Source organism: Coloeus monedula, assembly GCF_965178545.1.
Source record: "Coloeus monedula genome assembly, chromosome: 20".
NCBI lineage: Eukaryota > Metazoa > Chordata > Aves > Passeriformes > Corvidae > Coloeus > Coloeus monedula.
Window position 1 is genome coordinate 4,215,185 of NC_138800.1, and position 20,447 is coordinate 4,235,631.

At 40.6% G+C, this 20,447-nt stretch overlaps 1 protein-coding gene across 2 annotated transcripts in view; it reads right to left on the reverse strand.

The window, feature by feature from the left end:
• Positions 1-20,447, reverse strand: part of RABEP1 (rabaptin, RAB GTPase binding effector protein 1) — a 47,276-nt gene that overhangs the window by 23,640 nt on the left and 3,189 nt on the right. The window contains exons 1-4 of one of the 2 annotated variants that reach the window (XM_082294925.1): positions 8,615-8,774; positions 5,308-5,436; positions 3,210-3,413; positions 1,843-2,003 (exon numbers count right to left, since the gene is read on the reverse strand). In XM_082294925.1, the coding sequence (XP_082151051.1) occupies positions 1,843-2,003; positions 3,210-3,342 (294 nt within the window). In that variant the 5' untranslated portion in view covers positions 3,343-3,413; positions 5,308-5,436; positions 8,615-8,774. Of the gene's footprint in view, positions 1-1,842; positions 2,004-3,209; positions 3,414-5,307; positions 5,437-8,614; positions 8,775-20,447 lie in introns of those variants that run through there. The other variant, XM_082294924.1, reaches the window with a different exon arrangement.

A 20,447-nucleotide genomic window follows, 5' to 3' on the forward strand; every position in this document is an offset into this window, starting at 1 on the left:
GGATGTTTGTTTGTTTTTAGGTAAAATTGAATGTCTTTTTGCTAATTTTGATCTAATTCCTAGTCTCCTTGAGGAAAAGCCTCACTGGTTTAATAATAACAAAGAAGATTAAAACCTCATGCAAAGCAGTTTAAACAATTATTTCAAGCTGCACTCTGAAAACCAGATTTCCCCCTCCCCCTCCTATTACATAAGGTACATGTTCCTCTGCTTTACAGGCCTACAAAGTTTTCCAAGCTTCTATTAACCAGAGATTAATAAACTGATCACCTTTTCGTTTAGGATCACCAGGGATAGTTAATTCCCTTTTAAAGGACTGTAGTTGAAAATGCTATTTATCTGCTATGCTAAACTGCTCTACTAAAGGCACTGAGTTTAGGTGAGCTGTGCTGCCATGCCAGCAACTTGCAATTTCAACGTACATGATTAGTAAATTCAGATTAAAAATCTGAATCAGTTGAGAGAGATTGTGTTCTGGAAGTGCTTATTGGCAGTTAGTTGGGAGTGCAATGCCAGGACTTTTACACTATGAACTCTGCATCTTCTGGGTTGTTTCTACAAGACTCACCACACTGATCCAGTTTTGAACCTCCATTCAGATTCAACCAAAGTCTTTTTTTCCTTAATAAGACTAAAACATTTTCTTAAAACCGGTGTATGTCTTACAAATTCAGTGGGATTAGAACAGGCTTTGCCCTGACTCTTACCTTTGAAATTAGGGCTACATGAAGGGCAGTCCCACTTAACACTGACAGCATTAATGCAGCAACAACCAGCAACAGTCATGAATCTCTTTCTAAGTCTCAGAAAAAGAATTCCATTTTGCAACACTAATACTGATAGCTTGCTACAACATATTAAAAATAGTTTAAATGTTCCTCATGTGGAATGTTTGTGATATTCCATACTGCATTCCTTCTGCTGACAGCAAGCAGGAACAAGGACATGCAGTGATGTGGCAGATTATCAGATCTGTTAGGCTACTCCTTCATTGAATGTAGGTTCAATCACTACTTTAAAATTGTCTTAGAACACCTTGAAGACCAAGGCAAGCCTGCTGAGATGAGAAATTAATGAAAATGCAAGTTATTATAATAAAATAAACAAAGATTATAAAGCACTGATCTATTATGACAGGTTCAATTTCCTTTCCTTGTCTGAAAGGAAACACATCAAATCTTCAACTTCAACCTTCTCGAAAAAAATGAAAATCAAAACTCAATACAAGGCACCTCAATCTACTTCTATGAACTTTTCTTAGTTCATAGAACTTAGATCTTTGAAAACCTACAACAGTATCTGTCCATACTCCAGAGCAATTATTTTTCATCATCTAGAGCCTGTTGTTTTGTGACAGCAAGGTTCTGTCCTTCCTAGGGAGGCAGCAGTACTGAGGCTTACTCTAGAGAAAGAGGAAAGACATCTTAGGTATTCTGAGGTTTTTAATGGGTACTTTAAGTTTTTAAGACCTGGCAAAAGAAATAAAGGTACAGAAGTGTAAAGGAAACTTTATAAAACTGCAGTCAATCCAGGAAAATCTAAAGGTGGTTTTACTTGAGCTCATTTGACACTATGGCAAGGCTACCTGCTTTTATGAGCTGAAGGCAAAACATTACCATCTTCTCAGGTGCAATTCTCTCACTGAATCCACATAATTAGGAACAAAACCTTTAAGGCTTCAAATGGATTAGGTCATGATGACTTCCATGAACAAAGGCTAGCAGTTGGCAGGAGCAGGCTGTGTGAATTGCTGAAGAATTACAGCAGGCATAGGAATGAACCCATGTGTGACCCCACAGGCCTATCTTTGAACAGAAATTGAGGAACTCCATTCCAATGTACCTTTTTCATTTCATTTTCTAGGTTTTCTTCCTCCTGGCCTTCGGAGAGTCGCCTCCTTAACTCTGCAATTTCCCGCTCCATGTTTTCTCGGTACTGGTTCCACTGAGCTCGCTCTTGCTCCATCCTGTGATGATACTGGAGCTCATAGTCACGAACAGTCTCTAGAAAACAGCATTTTCAAAACTTATTTTCAATGCAAGTTAAAGAACAGAGCTTTAGGAACTCCATTGCCAACCACTCAATGATTTACTATAATTAATCAAAAGTAGGACAATGGTGAGCTCTCCCTTCCCTTGGACTCCTTCCCCAAAACCCAAATGTAAGTAAAAAATCCAAAGGAACTGAATTTCAATTAGTACCATCACCAGAACACAAAGAAACAAGCCCCCAAAACTGTGCAACTCCTAATTTCAAGGTAACGTACATGACTAACATCCTGTTTAGCAGCACATTTTGTACCTCCAAGCACATCATCCAAACAAATGACCATTAAAAAGGTACTCCAAAATGCAAAGAAATTCAAACTTCTTGCATAGTTTGCATTGCCCCAGGATTAACACTACCCCTCTGAGGTCAGGAGCTGTCTGTGTTCACACAGGGACAGCAGCTGGCACAGCTGAGCCTTAATCTAGGTTCATGTATCTGTGTAGATCATAAGTAAGCAGACATTCATGTACTCAATATACAGGAAGGTTTGTCTGTTCTGCGTGAAAAGCATAATGAGGTGATGGAAAAACTGCCCAGTTTCAGACTCAGGATAGAGTGATCCTGTTTGTGGACCTTTAAGAAAACAGACATTTGTGGCAATAGTCTGTTCCCAGTTCATATCCTTTTGTTCATTCACTTTGTCTCAGAAATGTCAACAGCTGTGCAACATGCAAATAGAACAAGGAATAGATCAGAACTATCAAGAAAAAAACCACCCAGGACTGAGAGAGCAGCATGTGCAGTCACTACCCTGGGGGAAGGCCCATGTGAGTACTGGAGAGACACCTGACTGAGAGCAGAACTGTGCTCACACAGAAGGAAAAAAAGAGAATCATGCTGGCAGCTTAAATCTGTTTTCAGACTTGTCAAGTTACAGGCATCATACTTCTCTTCATGGAAGGATGAGGTATCACACTCATAGTCCCTCAAAAATGCTTTGCATATACATGAGGTTCCCATGGCCATGAATTCTAAATTCTGTCCTCAAGTTGACAATAAAAACCCACGAAGCTCCTTTTCACAGCCTTGGGAACTACACTTCTTCCAGCCCTTCTGCAGCTTTCCCAAGCCGTAACAATTATCCATATTCTGTGGAAGAGCAGACACAAATCCCTAAAGACACCAGGGTGGCTGATCTCAGCAGCTTGCCTGGCTGTTACCTTTCATGATGGCCTGGAGTGAAGCCACTTCTTCTTGCCACTGCCTCTTGACCTCATCAATGGCCTCCTGCTTGGTGGTCTCTGACACTGTGGCTATGGCCTTGATGTTCTCCATTTCAGCGTGGGCTTCCATCAGCTGGGTCCGCAGCTGGCCCAGGTCATCCTGGGCTGCCTGCAGCACTGCATTCTGTCTTTTCAGGTCCTCTGAAAGGAGGATTACATACATTTAGCTTGATTATAAGTTCAATCTGAAGTGTAGCCCTAGGTGCTATGGCAAAGAACAGAAGGGAGTGAAGGAAGCACTGGTATTAAAACATCTACCTGTGAGGACTGAACAAATGTTGGCAGGTATCTTCAGGGAATGCTATTTCTTGACTTTGCTTGCCCTTGCCTTTTATTAAAGGAGTATCTTCTGTCACGGATGCAGACACAAAGCACACACTAGATGTAATTAGGATCAATATACCTGATGAAAGCGAACTGTGCTTTTCATCAGTTCTTATTATTTAACTCATTCTGGTAATGAATCTGGAAAAGGAAAGAACAGACTGGAAAACAGTTTTTCTCCCATTTCTGGCACTGACTTGGTTCTCAGTTTGGATGGAACACTTCATATTTCTCAAACAGAAACACTCTGTGACCACTTTGGAGAGCCCACATAAGAAAACTATGCAGCCTAATTTGACTTTTACCAAAGACTTTGGTAAAACTGAGCTTCTACTAAGAAAAGGGATACATTCAATGGAACTCCCACTACTTCTCTAGTTGTTGCAACTACAAACAGAAATTAAACTAATTTTGTATTATCCTCCTGAGTTCTCAGCTAATCCGAAACAAACAGATCTGGAAGACATGTATAATTAATTCCAAAAGCACTAACACAGAATATGTGTTTTATGCCCACATAGCCTGTTTCAATGGCAATCACTTTTAGCAGAGACATCTGGCCAGTACACAACCCAAACCAAGCTATCTCCATGTATTTCCCTCAGGGTCAAAAAGCTGGATCAATCCTGGTGCTCTCACCCCCAACAGAGAATATGGAACCCAGAAATAATCAAGTACTTAAAAGGACATTAATCCTTGTATTAAAAATGAAGACTCTGCAGCCATTAATATTCTTAGTTTTCAAATGACAGTATTAAAGATGGGTTCCAACAGCCCCAATGCACATTTAGGAAAGGGTCTTGGAGACAAGGAGGGAAAAGTGTTTTGGGGGGGTAAAAAAAAGAAAAGTAATTCCTTGTCTATTTTCCTCTGGTGCCCTTTCACTTCAGTACACATAAAAGTTGGGGTGTTTTTCCTTCCCCTATCACAATTTATTTTCTATTTTTTGACCATACCAAAAGGGGAGAATTATTGCTGATCTCATCAGTAGTGTCTTGTATATAAAATTTCCTTTCATCCAGCCTTAGAAACACAAGTAAATAGGTTTGCTGTATGATCTGATCTTCATTATGCCTGTTGTATTTCTGCTCTCATAAGCTTATACAGCAGCTGCAGTCTTAATGCATTATGGTTTGGCTCTGCTTTCATATGTTAAAGACAGGAAAATGATCAGAATTAGAAATAAATCAATCTGGCTCTCAGAACAGCTATCTCTACTCTCCAATCCTTCATCAGATATTTGAGCTCATATGGTTCAAATTTTCCTATAAATTGTGTTATTGAAATAGATGCCCTTGGCTGGTATTAAAACTTTTATAACATTTGCCTGCTTACAGCCTACCTCTGATGGAAATTTAAGACAAATAAATGCTACATTAAAAAAAGGCCACAGAGTACAAAGAGCACAGCATCCAGGCTATGTCTTTCCATTTAGCAGATCAGCTCCTGCTCAGAGAGTGCACCCTGAATTCAGGAAATTAGTATTAAAACTCACTGCTGGTGTTTCTGCATGGACATCAGGTTGCTCTGGCTCCTGTCCACGAGGCAAATCTTTGAATTTAATTCTAAAAGTTCATTCTAGGAAGCTCAGTAGCCACCTATTGAATCTCTTACATTCTTATGACTGTTTAAAAGACTGTGCTTTGTACAGGGATTATTTGAAGATGAAGTTCAATAAACCTTAGAATAATTCAGAGAATTGAGGACTTACCTTCCTTAGCCAGGTATAACTCCTTAAATTTTGCTCTCTTTTGATTAAATTCTTGCTCAAGTTGCTGCTTTGTGCGCAGGAATTCTGCATTGACCTTTTCCAATTCTGCAACCCGTTGTAGAAGAGCATCTAAAAATAAAGCAGAAGATAAGGTACATCACTAACAGTTATCCAGACATCCCATTCTCTGAGGCTGAGGTTTGGGGCTTACTCTTTTTAAAATATCTTTACTTGTTAGCTCTGCTTTTGCCTCATGATCATCAGGAAAACTAGCCAGTCCTTTAAGGAACAAAGGAAGGTAAGTTTTCTTCAACTGTAGCACCAAATTCTAATTAAGCATCTCTGGGGAATTAGAGGGAATGTGGCAGGGAATTCTGCAGAAAACAGACTTCCAAAGAAAACCACAGTTTGGTATATACAACAAAGGAAGAAACAGAAATAATTCTGGTAATGTTTTTTTTTCCCCTGGGAATTGAGTCATGAGGCACAGCGAGTGTGTGAGGGCTGAGCAACAAAGCACCAAGTGCTCAAAGGCTGAGGTCAAAAAGAAGTGACAGCAGCTCAGCCAACAGCTATGAAAGGGCAAGGCACAGGAAACCCTGTAAGCCAAAAATTAGGTGCCATTATCAATCCAGTCTTCAGTTCTGCATGTTAACCAAAAGAGGAGCCAGATTACATCTAGAGAAGTTTGCTAGAGGATGACCACAATCTAGAGAAGTAACTGATTGTAAGATCAAGCTCTCCTCATTTCCAGCAGGTAAAAATCCCCAAGGGCACACATACATCACACTGTTTTCCAGAATTTACCATATCAGCCCTTCATCTGGTGCTACAACGAAAGAAGGAAGAGTAGGAAGTCTACAAAGACTGTTACAACATGCTTATTATTGAAAAAAACCTATATGATACCACTGTATGATGCTATAAAGACCCCATACAACCACCAACCTATCTGCATGTACAGTATCAACTTCTTTGCATCTCAAAGATCTGCTGTAGGTGGCAGTTTTATCTTGCACACCTCAGAATTCAAATATGAAACAGAAATAAAGGACAGATGAGCCAGAACAAAACCCATCTCCCTGCTGCAATGCACTGGGGAAAAAAAATGATCCTCTAACTGAGTCTCTATGTGTTCTGCAAAAGCATTTTGTGGACATGTTCCAACTCTGCCTTGCAAAGCTGAATCACTTCAGTTATAGCCTCTATATAGCACAGACTAGATACACAAAATATTGATCCATCAGAGGTGTTCGTGTATCCCATCCAACACTTCCCACCACGATCAAGTAGTGAAAACACAATACAAAGACTATGAGACTTCAGCACCAAACATTTAGACTCACAAACAGCTGGAATCAGCTCTACAGCTTGCAGTGGTAAAACGCTGGATGGGCAATGCCACTGAGATGGGAGAGTTATTTTTGGTACCAGATGACGGAGAGTAAGAGCAGACACAAACAAAAGGACCTTTTAAGAGCACAGGTATGTTTTGCTGGTTATAAGAGCTTATGATGTTACAAAATACAGCACTTAATCTGTTCGGTTCTGTACTGAATAAAAGATATATGCATATATAGGACTGATGAAATTTTAATGTTGCTTTTTTACAAAAATCCTAAATTTGGCTTTTTTATCACCTTAAATACAAACACATAGGTTTTTCTGGCCAGCAACCCCCATGTGGGTAGTTCAAAGCCAACTGCCCAGGAGTGTTCTCCAGAAAATGAAAGGAACCTGCAGCAAAGACACACTGAGAGCAAAGCTTCGAGTGAGTTCAGAGAGTGCCTGGATCAAAACCGGGGACAAAACAGCACACGTGGAACCAGGTCTGGGTAGGAAAAATGCTTCCCAAGGTGAAAGGGTTGCCTTTGATCTCTTGCTGAAGTCTTGCAAAGGGAAAGGCTTTGCCTGTGCTTCCACTCCCCGCAGTCCTGTGCAGGGCGATGCAGAGCCACCGTGGCACCTCCTGCTCCACACCCCATGAACAGCCATGCTGACCCTAAGGAGCTGGCTTCGAGCTCAGCTTCAGCTCCTGAAGGAAGCTCCTGGAGGCACTAGAGCCTAAGGGAGGTGTGTGCCAGGGGCAGGTGGCTGCACTGTCCAGATCCAGCCAGGCAGCTCCGCATCCACAGGTACCGTCCTGGAGCCACATGCACACATTCCAGCTGAACAAGGAGGAATCAGGACATCACTCACCTTGCACACACTCTTTTGAAGACCACACGAATAAACTGTTTCATTCTACAGTTAGTAATCCTGAAAGTTAAATCAACTGTAGACATCAGTCAACTCTCCTGCCCCCAAAGATGACTCGAGCACTCCTTGTTTACTCGATTCCCTTTCCATCTTCCTTCAGCAGAGAGACAGCAGCAGCTGTGCTGCTGCTCCCATCAGAAAGTGCAAAGCAACCAAGCTGTATTTCTTCTGAAGGTGTGAGCTGCTTCTGCTGAGGATGGAAGGGCAAGAGGACACCACAAGAGCATAATGTTCAACTGCTTGAAGCTGAGGAAACAACAGATTCATCCTTTTTAAATCCTCCTGCCCAAACACAAGGGATGGGGGGGGGTAGGGGGGGGGAGGGGAGGCAGAGCCACCAAGAAGGAAATTAAATTAAAATATTTACATTTTTACCGTATTCCCCCCTCTCTGCAGCCTGTCAGTTATGTCTAAAAAGTAATAAATAAATAAATAAATAATCAACCCCTGCCACAGCTGAGCTCTGGCACCTGTCAGGGCCAGCTGCAGACACTGAAAAAAACAAGCAGTCTAAGATCTCAACTGCAGGTCATCCATCACTGCAACTGTGCATTAACACTGCTCTTTCGATTCTATACTAAGTTTAAAGTGGTTTTACCACCTGTGCTACATATACAGCTCAGGACACACATCAGCACACCCCCAGTGCAGTGAGACAAGACACAGATGTGAGGACAATAGGCTGTGCAGGTTCAACATCAACCCCCTCAAATGCACCTGCATAAGAAATAAAAGTGAAAGAAAGTTTATTTTCTGAGACACCCTAACAACTACCACCTTTCTGCTAAGTGATTAAGTTTACAAAGAAATTATTTTCTTCTTCAGAGGTATAATTTGTACAAAAGCCATACAGACACTTCCCAAAATGCAAGTGTGATCTCAAGCCCAGACTGCCAGGCACAGGTACCCTCGGGCTAAATGGCACAGATTAAAATCCACCTGGAACTGCACTGGAGTCAATGGCAGGAAATGGACTCGTTCATAGATTTCCAGTTAGGCCTTTGTCATTTATCACTTAATTTTCACTCTGAATTTAGGTCCAACTCACCCGAGGCCTGTAAGAGAGCTGAAAAAAGAAAACTTATTTGCAATCATAGGCTATCAACTTAAAACCAGCCCCAAAAGCAAGAGGTCCATTTTGCAGTGTCAGTATTCCCTGAGTTGCCAGGCGCTGCTCCCATGCTCCCAGTCCCAGCTATCAATGTTTAACGACGGATGAGGGATAGAGTAAACAAAGCCGAGAGACGGGCCCTGCTGGCGGAGCTGTGCCCGGCTGAAACGAGATCCGCTGTCACACAAGGCACGGAACACTCTGTATTTCCTCAGAGCAGCAGTGCGAAGACCTATTTCCCTATTTAGGGCCCTAAGTCATCAAGAAACAAACAAAAACCCTAAAGCCCCAATTTCTTAACTCCTGAAATAGCACTGAGAAAACTTTAAATTGAAATTGATATGCCAAACTAAAACAAGAAATTCTTTTGGCCAACAATTTAAACCAGCATTTTTTTCACAGATTATTACGCCAAATAGGCTACAAATGACAGAGCTGGAGATGCCAATTAAATCACTAGCTTTATTTTTAACTAACAACACAGATTTTTGCAGACACTCCAGGTCAGACACAGGGATCCCCATCTCCTGTGGAACACCGACATTTACAGCAAAGCACAGTGCATCTCATCATGTGCCTTAACCGGGTAGAAGAACTCAAAAGAAGGGCAGCAAAATCCATTTCAGAGTGGATTCATCGATTTACAGGAGAACCATGAAACTGCTGCAATACACGAAGAGAAACTCTTAACAAAAAAGATACAGCTTTCTCTTAACCCACTGCACAGCAAAATTCCAATTCTAGGAAAACACAGGAACAGACACACATTTCTTATTGACTAGTTATTTATATGCTGTTCCACAGATCAGCCCCAAAAAGGATTAAATTTTATGTATGATAGTTTCCAGTTACACAAACATGTAGTGGATCATTCCAGAACTAAGACAGACAAAGCTGATTATCAATAAGACTATTTTTGACTACCCGGTCTATTTATAAAATTAATGCCACAGAGCTTTCTGCTTGATATTTAAAGTGTCAAACATGACATCAAGAGTTCAGTCCAACATAACTGAAATATGAAAACAGAGCAGAAAAAAAACTACATGTACAATCAACTTTTTGGAGACAAAAAAAAAATTGTTTCTGTCATTTCCTACCCTTCTTTTCCTGTCATGATTGGTTGAGACAGAAATATGGAAAAATACTTATTTCTGTGAGTATGAGTTTCTACTATGACTTTCTACTATTTTCTATGAGCGCTAATTTTCATCTATCATGACATCATATTGGAGCCACAATTATGCTACTATATAAACTTTAAGTCTGCCACCAGACCGTGCATAGAGACTGCAAAATGCTTTTCTTTATTTTATTCAAACAGGATTTGACAAAAAAAGGACAACCAACCCCCCTTACCCCCCCACCCCCCCTTACAGTACGCTCCAATCCAGCTGTTTGCATGAGGCACTCAGAAGCAAAGGAACAGATTATGGCTCTTTGAATAAGCATTTTAAACAGAAGCAATTCCTGACTGAAAAAATGGGGGTTGCTTTATTTTCAAGGAACAACACTTGCCTTTACACACAGATATTCAACAGCAGCAAATCAAACTGAAGGAAAAAAAAAACCAAAAAAAACAAAACAGGAAGAAAATAATTACTTGCTTTTCTCAGACGTGCATTTACAAGCATCAAGCATTTTATTTACTGGGCCAAATGGCTCAAGCTCACTGGTCACACACTTTCCTTGTTTTACTTTGAGGACAGAGAATGACCCCTGACTTCTCACTTGCCACCTTCATTTTCAGAGCGGCACCAAACGCCTCCGACTGTCTCACCTCCTCTTTCAGAACATTTCACTGTGTGCAGCGAGGAGAACTCAACCCCAGAAAGGGGAAAACCAGGGGGGGTTCTGCCCAACAGCTGTGCCCTGGCACAGGACCTGTTCCCCAGTGCCACCAGCACTGAGCTGTTCTGCAGAAGGAGCTCCGGCAGTTCCCCATTTCGGGCAGCGCAGCTTTCAGACACTGCTGCATTCATCCAGCCATTTCTGGCTGATTGTGCAGCTGAAGGTTATTTGACATCCACAATTTGTTCTCTATTGACTAAACATTCACAGGCAAACAATCCAGTACCAATTTAAGGCCAAATCCATAAAAACTCGGTGTTGCTGACAAATGCAGATATCACCATGCAGAACGGAGCCTTGCTGCATCATATCTGTTACAGAAGCTTTATAATTATTGCAGTAAATCAGTAAGTGCAGGATCAAAAATATTCTGCCGAGCATTGCATGTTACCAACATCTAACCACATTATAAATACTCTGTTAACATCAAGTGGAAGTTTGCAATATATTATTAAGGTTTGAAAGTAATGTTATTTTTAATTGAAGCAGAATGACAAACGTCTTTCCACTATAACCTGTAATCTCAGTAGTGCCTATTTCTACTCTTTATTTTCCTTTTTCATGCTAAATACTGTATGACATCCTACATTAAGGATCTTAGAAAATGAAAAGCCATCACTAAATTAAAATAATTAAAATCTGAAGAAATTTAGATGTTTGAAAAATGGGAAGACTCTCTTCTATAATACAATCAAGGATCACAGAATGTTTGGGCTGGAAGAGACCTTAAAGATCACCTCATTACAATCCCCTGGCTTGTGCAGGGACACCTTCCATGTGATGAGGTTGCTCCAAGCCCTGTCCAATCTGGCCTTGGACACTTCCAGGGATGAGGCAGCCACAAGATGAGAACAAGAAAAAAGGGAAGAGAAAACAAGGGTCCTTTAAATGGCTTAATGAAACCTGCAGAGATAAATAGCCATATGCAGTAACAACTAAGTAATTTCCTCCAAAGTACGTTTACACAGCAAACATCTTCATGCACAATTACAAGGAAAAAAAGGGCCAACACACAGTTTCTCCTTCCCCCTTTTTTTTTCCACTTCCCACTTTTTCTCCCTTTTCACAGCACTCCCAATGTGTTAACTACTTCCTTGCTTTGTTATTATCTCCTTCACCTTCTTTCCTGGACACAAAAGCAGGCAGTTGCTTTCTGGGGTCCAAATATCCACCTCATGACACTCCATTTCACTCAGTAAAGGAGAATCACACCTGACTGCCACTTTTGGTAAGCCCACTTCATGTGACAAGTAATGCTCTTCTGTACACTTAGTCATTCTTACCCCAGGCTAACTTAAGCCTAGTTTTAAATTTATGCTTAGTTAACCATTATTTACATTGGACTGCAATGGAACAGTGCTCACTCACATCAAGTATCACAGGAATGCACTTAAACATGGATGTCCATGTTGACAAAAGTGAGCTTGAATTTTTTTCCAAGAATCTCCTTTCATTTGCCAGAAACATCACTTCATCCCAAGGACAGTCCCCTACCTTCATCATTATAGCCTGGCTTTTCATCCATCCCTTCTCACCATAGTAGCTGGTTCTCTCCTTTTAACGAGGCTGCCATCACAACTCTCAGTTCTGTGTGCAGAGTCTTCTCCACAGAAGTCCCAACTTAATGCACAAGGAGTTTTACCATCATTAGTTTTCACTCTAATTCATCTCTGCCTTTGATGTTTTGATGAGGAGAACAATTCCTCAAGAAATTTCAGAAAAACACTATTGGTTAGCACTTTTTTCCAAGAAAATCAACCATGCGCTGTGCTGTATCAATTCTTTGAATAATTTAAATAGGGCAGCAGTGGACGCATCACAGAGTTGGAAAAGTCAACCCGACAACACCACCAATGAAATCCTACGGAAAGTGTTTTGGCTGCATCCTGCTGCTACCACCAGTGAATCTCCTCAGAAATGCAGTGTTGCTAAGCTTGAATGCATATCAGAGTATTTCAAAAGTCAACAGTAAGCTACAGTCTGGTGAACTTTGAATTAATCTACAGTGACACAAAATGGAGAGAACAGAGTTACCAATCTCATCACGATCACCAGCACTTTCCCTGCTCCCTAAGTGCTTGTACCTTGCTCCCCTTGCTTTAACAATTTTTCTTTTTTATATGTGCCCTTTTCAGAAGGATCAATTTGAAAAAAGAAAAAAAAAAAAAGCTCAGTGTCTCCCTGGGTTTATGAAGGGGATTATTTACTCTACAGGCTGTGGGCATTTACTCAGACCAGTCACTGCTTGAACAAACAAGAGCATAGTGATGGCAACACAGAACTGGGGAAGGTGAAGTTCCCAAGAACTGGGCACATTTCTCCAAGAGGGTTCACAGCTGGATTACACCACTGCCAGGTTTAGGCCAGCCTAGGTAGATCTACACAGCCTGATGTGATCCCCTTGGATCACAAAAAATGCTTTTTGAGCATTCCCAAGAACTGGGCACAATTCTCCAAGAGGGTTCACAGCTGGATTACACCACTGCCAGGTTTAGGCCAGCCTAGGTAGATCTCTACACAGCCTGATGTGATCCCCTTGGATCACAAAAAATGCTTTTTGAGCATTTCACACATCTGAGCTCGAACAATGCAGCTGTCAAACATGTCACACACGTCCCTGCCCCTTTCATTTCACCAGCCTGTCCCACCTCATTACCTGCAAGATAAACACCAACAGAAGGTGTTTTAAGCAGAGACTCCTCCAGCCTGGAATCAGACCTCCAGCACAGCCACCTATTCCCTTCCACAGCATTTGAAAACAAGTCCCCAAAAATGTCAAGTCACATAAATCTTCCTGATCAGAGCAAGACTGAAAATATGAATGAGCCTTCTTATTTACACAGGAATATTTCTGCCAAGTTTTTCAACACTACCATGTCTCATCACTTGTATGATATAACCAGAAAATCCAGAACTGGATTACACGTGGCAATACCACTTGATAGTGAGGTTTTTACTGTGTCTTCCCAGTAAAAGAAAATTTGAGTATATTGTCTGTTTTAGTAAACCACCAAGAATCTGCTGTTCTGATCAAATAAAAATATTTCAGATTGAGAGTCATTTAGGGAGAGATTGTGATATGCATTTCATTATACAGGAGACCCCCTACACAATTTGCACTCTGAGCACCACTAATATAACTGTTCTCTTAAAATGTAAACATTTGCTAAACCCAGACAACAGACTGATTTTCTTTCAAGATAATTTAATTGCTGACTCATTTGCAGTGGGAAGGAAAAAAATCCCTGTGACTTCTTATTTTATGTTTATCACTTTGCCTACAGATTATTAAAGGCTATCCTCTTCAGGCAGAAAAATGGGAATAAAGTATGACTCAACTCTCAAGAAAAAAAAACAGCCAACAAAAAAACACAAAACAACCCTACTGCATTGTTCTCTTTGATGAAGTAAGTTAATATATAAAAGAAAACCATTACATTAATTCCAAAATTCCCCCAAGACACCACTAGTCTGAGATCTCGTGCTGTCTCACTATTTGTCATGGGGCCAAGAATTGAGGCGCAGCTTTGAGAGCATTCAGGCTATGGACTACCCCAGGTACACTGCTTCTCAGTTTCTGAGCAGAAAGAACAAATTAATGATAACCTAACACACTTAAAAATTCAAAGGAAGGTAATAAAAGTGAAATACAACTCACCCAAGAAAGTGATGTGGAAGAAACCAGAAAGAAGCCAATGTTTGTGAAATTTATATAGGCGACGGCTTCTGTAATTTACCATTGCTATAGGTCTGAGGACACTACCATTTAAAGCAAATTGGGATCTTTGTAGACATTTTCAAAAGCTGAAATAACCAACAAGACCATGGAAACTCACTTCCACATGCACAGCTGCCAGACAGCACTATGGTAATTTCACAAGTACCAGAAAACTTCAGAAATAGCAGCAACTCATACACAACTCAAGAGTTATGGATGTGAACAAGCACCACAAAAATGGAGTTAACATCAGATTTCTTTCCCCCTGTGGTTCTCTATCCCTTGCTACGTAATTTGGCCACCCAAATTGGTATACAGAGAATAAACTGGGAAAGGGAACGGGTAAAAACTTACTTTCAAGGAACAGTAATTTTAAAAATTTAGTTGTCAGAAAAGCAGGTTGCAGGCATGAAAAAACAGTGTAGTAGAGTAGCCTCTTAAGGGATATAAATCTTAATAAATGACCTGGAAAATATTGTTGCCAGATATATTTATGGAGACATTGTGATGATAAATATAGTAGGACAAATAATAAAAGACAATTAACATCTTTATTTGATAAGGAACAGGATACAGATCCTATTACTTAGAGTAAGGTTTCTAAAGCAGTTTAATAGGTTCCCTGAGAACAACAGACTAGTACTCCCCCAAGCCTCTAGAATCTATTTCTTGACAGAAAATACTGCTGTGATTCTATATATTCGTATTTTTTGTTACCACTTGTCAACTACATGAATTCCTAAACAGTTAAATAGGAAGAAATCCCTCCTCCAGCATGAAATTTTCCAACCATTTAAAATATTCCAGGGGTATAAGCAATACAGAATGGGAAGGCTTGACTAAGCCTGCAGTTACAATCATTTTAAATCAATTTCTGTACTGGTGGTCATCTGACAGGATAACTCAGCACTCCCACCTCACTGTGAGCACATGTGTCTTTTATCCCCACCATGCTACAAGAGTCTTTGACAGCAGTGACAGCATCAGAGTGATACAGGAAAAAACTGGGGGGAGGAAGGGGAGTGAATCTCAAAGCTGGTCCGAAGCAGATCACACCTCACACTTGGCTGAGCACAGACCAGATCTGACACACCCGTGACAATGAACACGCAGATCAGAGTAAAATGTGGAAAAAAAGTCAGAACTATACCCTTGGTCTCTCATATTACTACTGCGTGGTCTCCACCCTTCCTTTATGCCAGCTCTAATACCTATCAGGTCTTTCACTAAATTAATTAAACTAATTCAGTCAGTAGTTCTCAACTGGGTGACTGAGCTGAACTGGCTCAGTGATGGGTCCAATGTGCAGAGCTGGCACAAAGGAAATGATGGAAATACAGCTGTGGGAGCAGGAAGAAGAGAGCAGGAGCACTTCTTTCAGCAGCAGCAATCTTTTAGACTGGCTTAGCTGCAACAAGAAACCACAGCCTATGGGTACAGTCTGATAATCAGTTTAACCTAAGTACTTGCTGCCTGCCAAAAAAAATAGTCTGGCCTTCCTTCTGTCCCCCACTCTCCCTTGTGGCAACTGCAATTGGTGTAGTTATGCAGCAAAACTTACTTTGTAAGACTTGATGACTGACATTTGTAAGTGATAAGTGACCTTTCTCAAATCCTGATTTCCATTCAGACTCTCCAGGGGAAGCTGACAAACTTAATCGGTATTAGAAAGCAAATTCCAAAGCTCAGGTTTCCCACCAGTGTTTGTACACACTCAGGGTTTGAACGAACGCAACTGAAAGAGGGTTTCCAGTATAGAAGGGCTTAGGCTGGTACAAAACCTAGAGCTGTAGATAAAAATATATCAGAAAACATTTGTATTCTACAATAAGGTTAGGCTCACATTTACTCTTGCTTGAAAGCAAATACGCAGTTAGATTAGACACTGTAACAAGCCATTACAACCCTTCCCAAGGGATCATCAGCTAAAATGTAATCCTCAGTGCCTCCAACAAATGTAACTTCTGTAACATCAGGACTTAATGCACCACTTTGAGATTTAACATCTTCATCTCCAGGTTCATCTAAGACTCCAGCAGAAGCTGTGAAGACCAGACAGACAGCTATAATATCTTCACAGCTAGAAGCGTCACTCAAGCACAGAATCCAGAGTTTGCCTAATTGCCTTCCCATTAATTTCACATGGGAGAAGATATAAACAGACATTGCAAGCTGGCGATTAAGAAAACCTTACTTGAAACCAATCTTTGAAAGAAAATTCAGAAGATGCAGCATATGACATAAAGATGCCAGCCTGTCAGATGATTTGAATTAACAGAGCCAAATTTATGCTTTGTACTTCATCAAAATAAACCAAGTAACACGACAGAAAAAAATGTATCAGAGAGATTTTGGCACAGGTTACTGTTAATGTAAGATGAATGTTCCAATTCTTGTGTCTGAAGTCAATGGGAGTCTAATGTGAACTCCAGTAGGCTCAGGAAAGACAATTTCCTTAAAGGATACTGGACATGAAAATTTACTGTGGAAGGTTAAAATACTTATTGCTTGAGCAATAACTTTTAGCACTCCTCTGTGTTTCTTCCTGTGTAGATTAAGGCAACGACACTGAACACACAGATGTAAGGATTGTATTATACTCTGTGGTTTTATCTACGTTACTGTTTGCAAGTTAGTGCTTTGTTCTTTTTCTTAAAGCAACCAACCATGGTGCTGCCTCCTGATTTTGCATAGCACTGATGTAGCATAGATTAAAATAAATCATTTCTTTTGGGGAGTATGTTAATGGTGACCAACCATGCAAATACAAAGTTACCCTACCAAAGCACGGGTGTGGGGAATAAACAGTTATACACAGAAACACTCGACAGAAAGGGTGAAAGAGCTGTTTCTCCTTTTGTTGTGCTTATTCCTCTCCTTTGTTGCCATTTAAACAGCATTGCAAATCTTGTTGCAATTATCTGTAAGCTAAAAACATGTATTGACAAAAGATGCAATACAAACCACACAGTCTATTCAGGTCACTGGCTTAAAGGCATGGGAACAGCATTAGAATCGACAAAGCTGGTTCGGTTTGATCCCCAGGTAATCCTTCCCTCTCACCTCCAGGCTATTCCCTCTGGAATACACATAGTTAACGCTACCATTGCCTTCCACTTATTGATTCCAATTCACTTTGCCATGTGTAACTGCTACCTGTTACAGCATTTTCGCTCCACGGTTTTACTAAAAACCGCTTTCAGAAACAACAAGATAAATATTAATAAAATCCCACCCAAATTAAAATTTCTTCTCAGGGTGACTCACCACAGTAAGGCAAGGTGCTTTTGGCTTACTAAGTAACTGAAAATCAGACTGCTGGGGTTTTTTTTACTCCAAGATTCTGGTTAGTTTTCAGTCCCTAAAGCAGCCAGACACACAAGACAGGGCCCTTAACTGCACACAGAACCAAATGAGCAGATCACAGCACTGCTGTTTCCTGTCCTGCAATCTACTGATACCAACTTTCAGAACCGCTCTGATAGTCAAAAGATGGAATGCTTCTATTTTCAACCTCTATTTCCAAGAGGCATAAGTTAACTTTCAGCAATTATTTTTTTGCAATCGGTGAGGCACTTAGCTACTTCAGTCTATAAATAAAGATACCAAGGTATTAAAGAATTAGATGTCAGCCAACCTCATGATTAGGTAACTGAAGTTCACTGCCTCAAAATTCTACAGTCTGTTCTGAAAAAACACTCAGAACTTGAACATGTATACAGCAGGGCTGGAAAGCAGATGAGTAGTTCTCTATACCAAGAGTAAAGCACAAGGAGATCCTCCTTCCTTAGTAACAGAACCTGGAAAGCTGTTAAATAAAAAAATATATATTTCAAAAAGAGCAAATAAGCTAAGATTCAGCACAGCTAGGGAGCCATACTGCTTGGAAAAGACATTTTTTCACTGAGGAAGTTTGCACAGTCATGCGAGTTTCTCTAGAAGAGGAAGAATGGAGGGATGGGTATGATCCCACAGAGCAGAGCAAGGCCTGGAGCAGCCAAAACAAGGGCAAGGTCCAGGGGACACCCACAGACGGGAGGTTGCAAAAGACAAGGAGAGCAATATTAAAGAAACTGAGGTGGTGGCCGGGAAGGAGGGCTGAGGAAACCAGAGGACTTGCTGAAGAGCAGCAGTTGCCCAAGACACAGTCAATGACTGTGAGAGGGAGCAAAAACCTGAGACCGAAGAGCAAGCAAGGCCACATTTCTGCTGCTCCGCTGTGTGCAGCAGGAATTGCCAGAGGAGATGGAAACAGACCTAAAGGTGACTCAAAAGCTTTTATTTTTCCCCTTCATTGTATTGAAGGAATCAGGCCTGGGAAGAGAAGTGTAGGATAGAGACAGGAAGGAGGGAAGCACCATCACAAGTCAGCTGAACACCAAGGGGAGTTGTGGCTGACAGAAGGAGACATGAACGGGAAAAAAAAATACACGCAATTCCTCATTATATCAGCAGTCATGCTGCAGTTCTGCATTTTTAAGGTGCTACAGGCACTGCTTAGAGAGCAACAGGACAACTCCAAAGTTTTCTCAAGCACCAGGTATCTTTCAGGTAAAAAAAAAAAAAACCTCTTCCTTCTGGAAGACACAGAAATATTAACCAAGGGTACACTGCTCACTTGTTCTTCCTATGCCAATTTACACAAAAATATCAAATGATTTAAATTTTTCCAGAGATAATTCATCATCATGCTTAATTGACTATACTATGACTAAAATGACACAATGCTTACCCTATTTATAGAATAAATTGCAGAGGGTGCCATTAACTCAGCCACCACTAAATCAGACGCTAAAACCAACTCTGCAAGTAAAGGATGAACCACAGAGAAGTACCAGACCTTTGGTGTGAAAGAAGTTCCTCTGAACACGCACAATGGCTTTCACAGCAGCCTGGTTAGTAAGTGCTGCTTATCAGTGTTACCTGTTCTTATCTTGACAGACTTCAGTCAGAGTAAAGCCATAATCTCAAACTCAGGCTTTTTTTTTTTTTTTTAAAACTACATATTTGGCACTTTTAAGAAGAAAAGTATGTAGTTAAAATACCTAAATTTAGGATAGAAAACTTCACATCTGAGAAGCACTTTTTAATAAAATGCCTGGAGTGAAAGCCCAGCAAGTCTGCCAGTCAACCATTACCCATAATGAAGCCTACGGGATTTGGTCCACTCCCACACTGAGAGAAGTTGTTTGGTTTAGCTTCTTGAAAGTTTCAAAACAAAGTTCCTTCTTCAATCACTTTCAAGGGAGTGCATACAAACTAGTTTCACGGTGGGAATCCAGTCCACCCACCAAGGGCTGTGGGAAAGCAGCTAAGAGCATCCCGAGGCACCAGGAAGGGAAGAAAATGCACTACTAAGTCCATCTTCTCTGTGATAATGGTGAAGTGGCCAAGATGCAATTAAAAATGGGCAAAGAATTTCTATCTTCCAGTGTCCAAAATGCAAGAAAGAGTCAGTCCACAGGTTAAAGCATATTCGTTGTGCCTTCTGGCAGATCAACAGGTAATGATAAAGAACATGGTCATGGTATTTTTCAAAATTAAGAGATTTGCAATCTGACTTTGACAGGAAAACAGACACTCTCAATGTGGATATTCCCACTTCAGAGCAAACTGACCTGCTGACCAGATCAAAACTTCCCTAGAAACAATAAGAGGAGGAAACATGTACATTCAAGGTGTCTGTTTTGTTTTTTAAACCAAATTCCAGATTTGTCCACTAAAATGACAGAAAAGCACACCGCCTAAAAAAAAAAAAGTGTGAATATTTGTGCTTTAATTAAAATATATGTTTTATTAATATTAGTAACTATTGAATAGTAACAAAAAAGGACCAAGCAAAATGAAAGTGAGGGAAAAATTTTTTTGCCTCTTGGAAAGTACCAACAATTTTGAAGTTACTCCACAAGAGGTAAGAGTTTGACATTTGACAGTTGCATCAACAACGTGGAGCTGAACATCAGCACTCAAAGCCAGTCCCCTATGAACCACACCTTGCTTGGAGACGAGTAATAGCATTTTTAGATACTTTAATTTTATTTAAAAGTGATATACATACAAGGAAAATAACTAGAAATGTAAAAGCACCAAAGGTTTTGTTAGTTAATTTTCTGTGTGACATCCCTGACCTCTCCACCATCATCACTCAGCCCCTGGGGTGTGTGACAGTGACAGCAAATCCCAGCTCTTGTTGGCATCCTG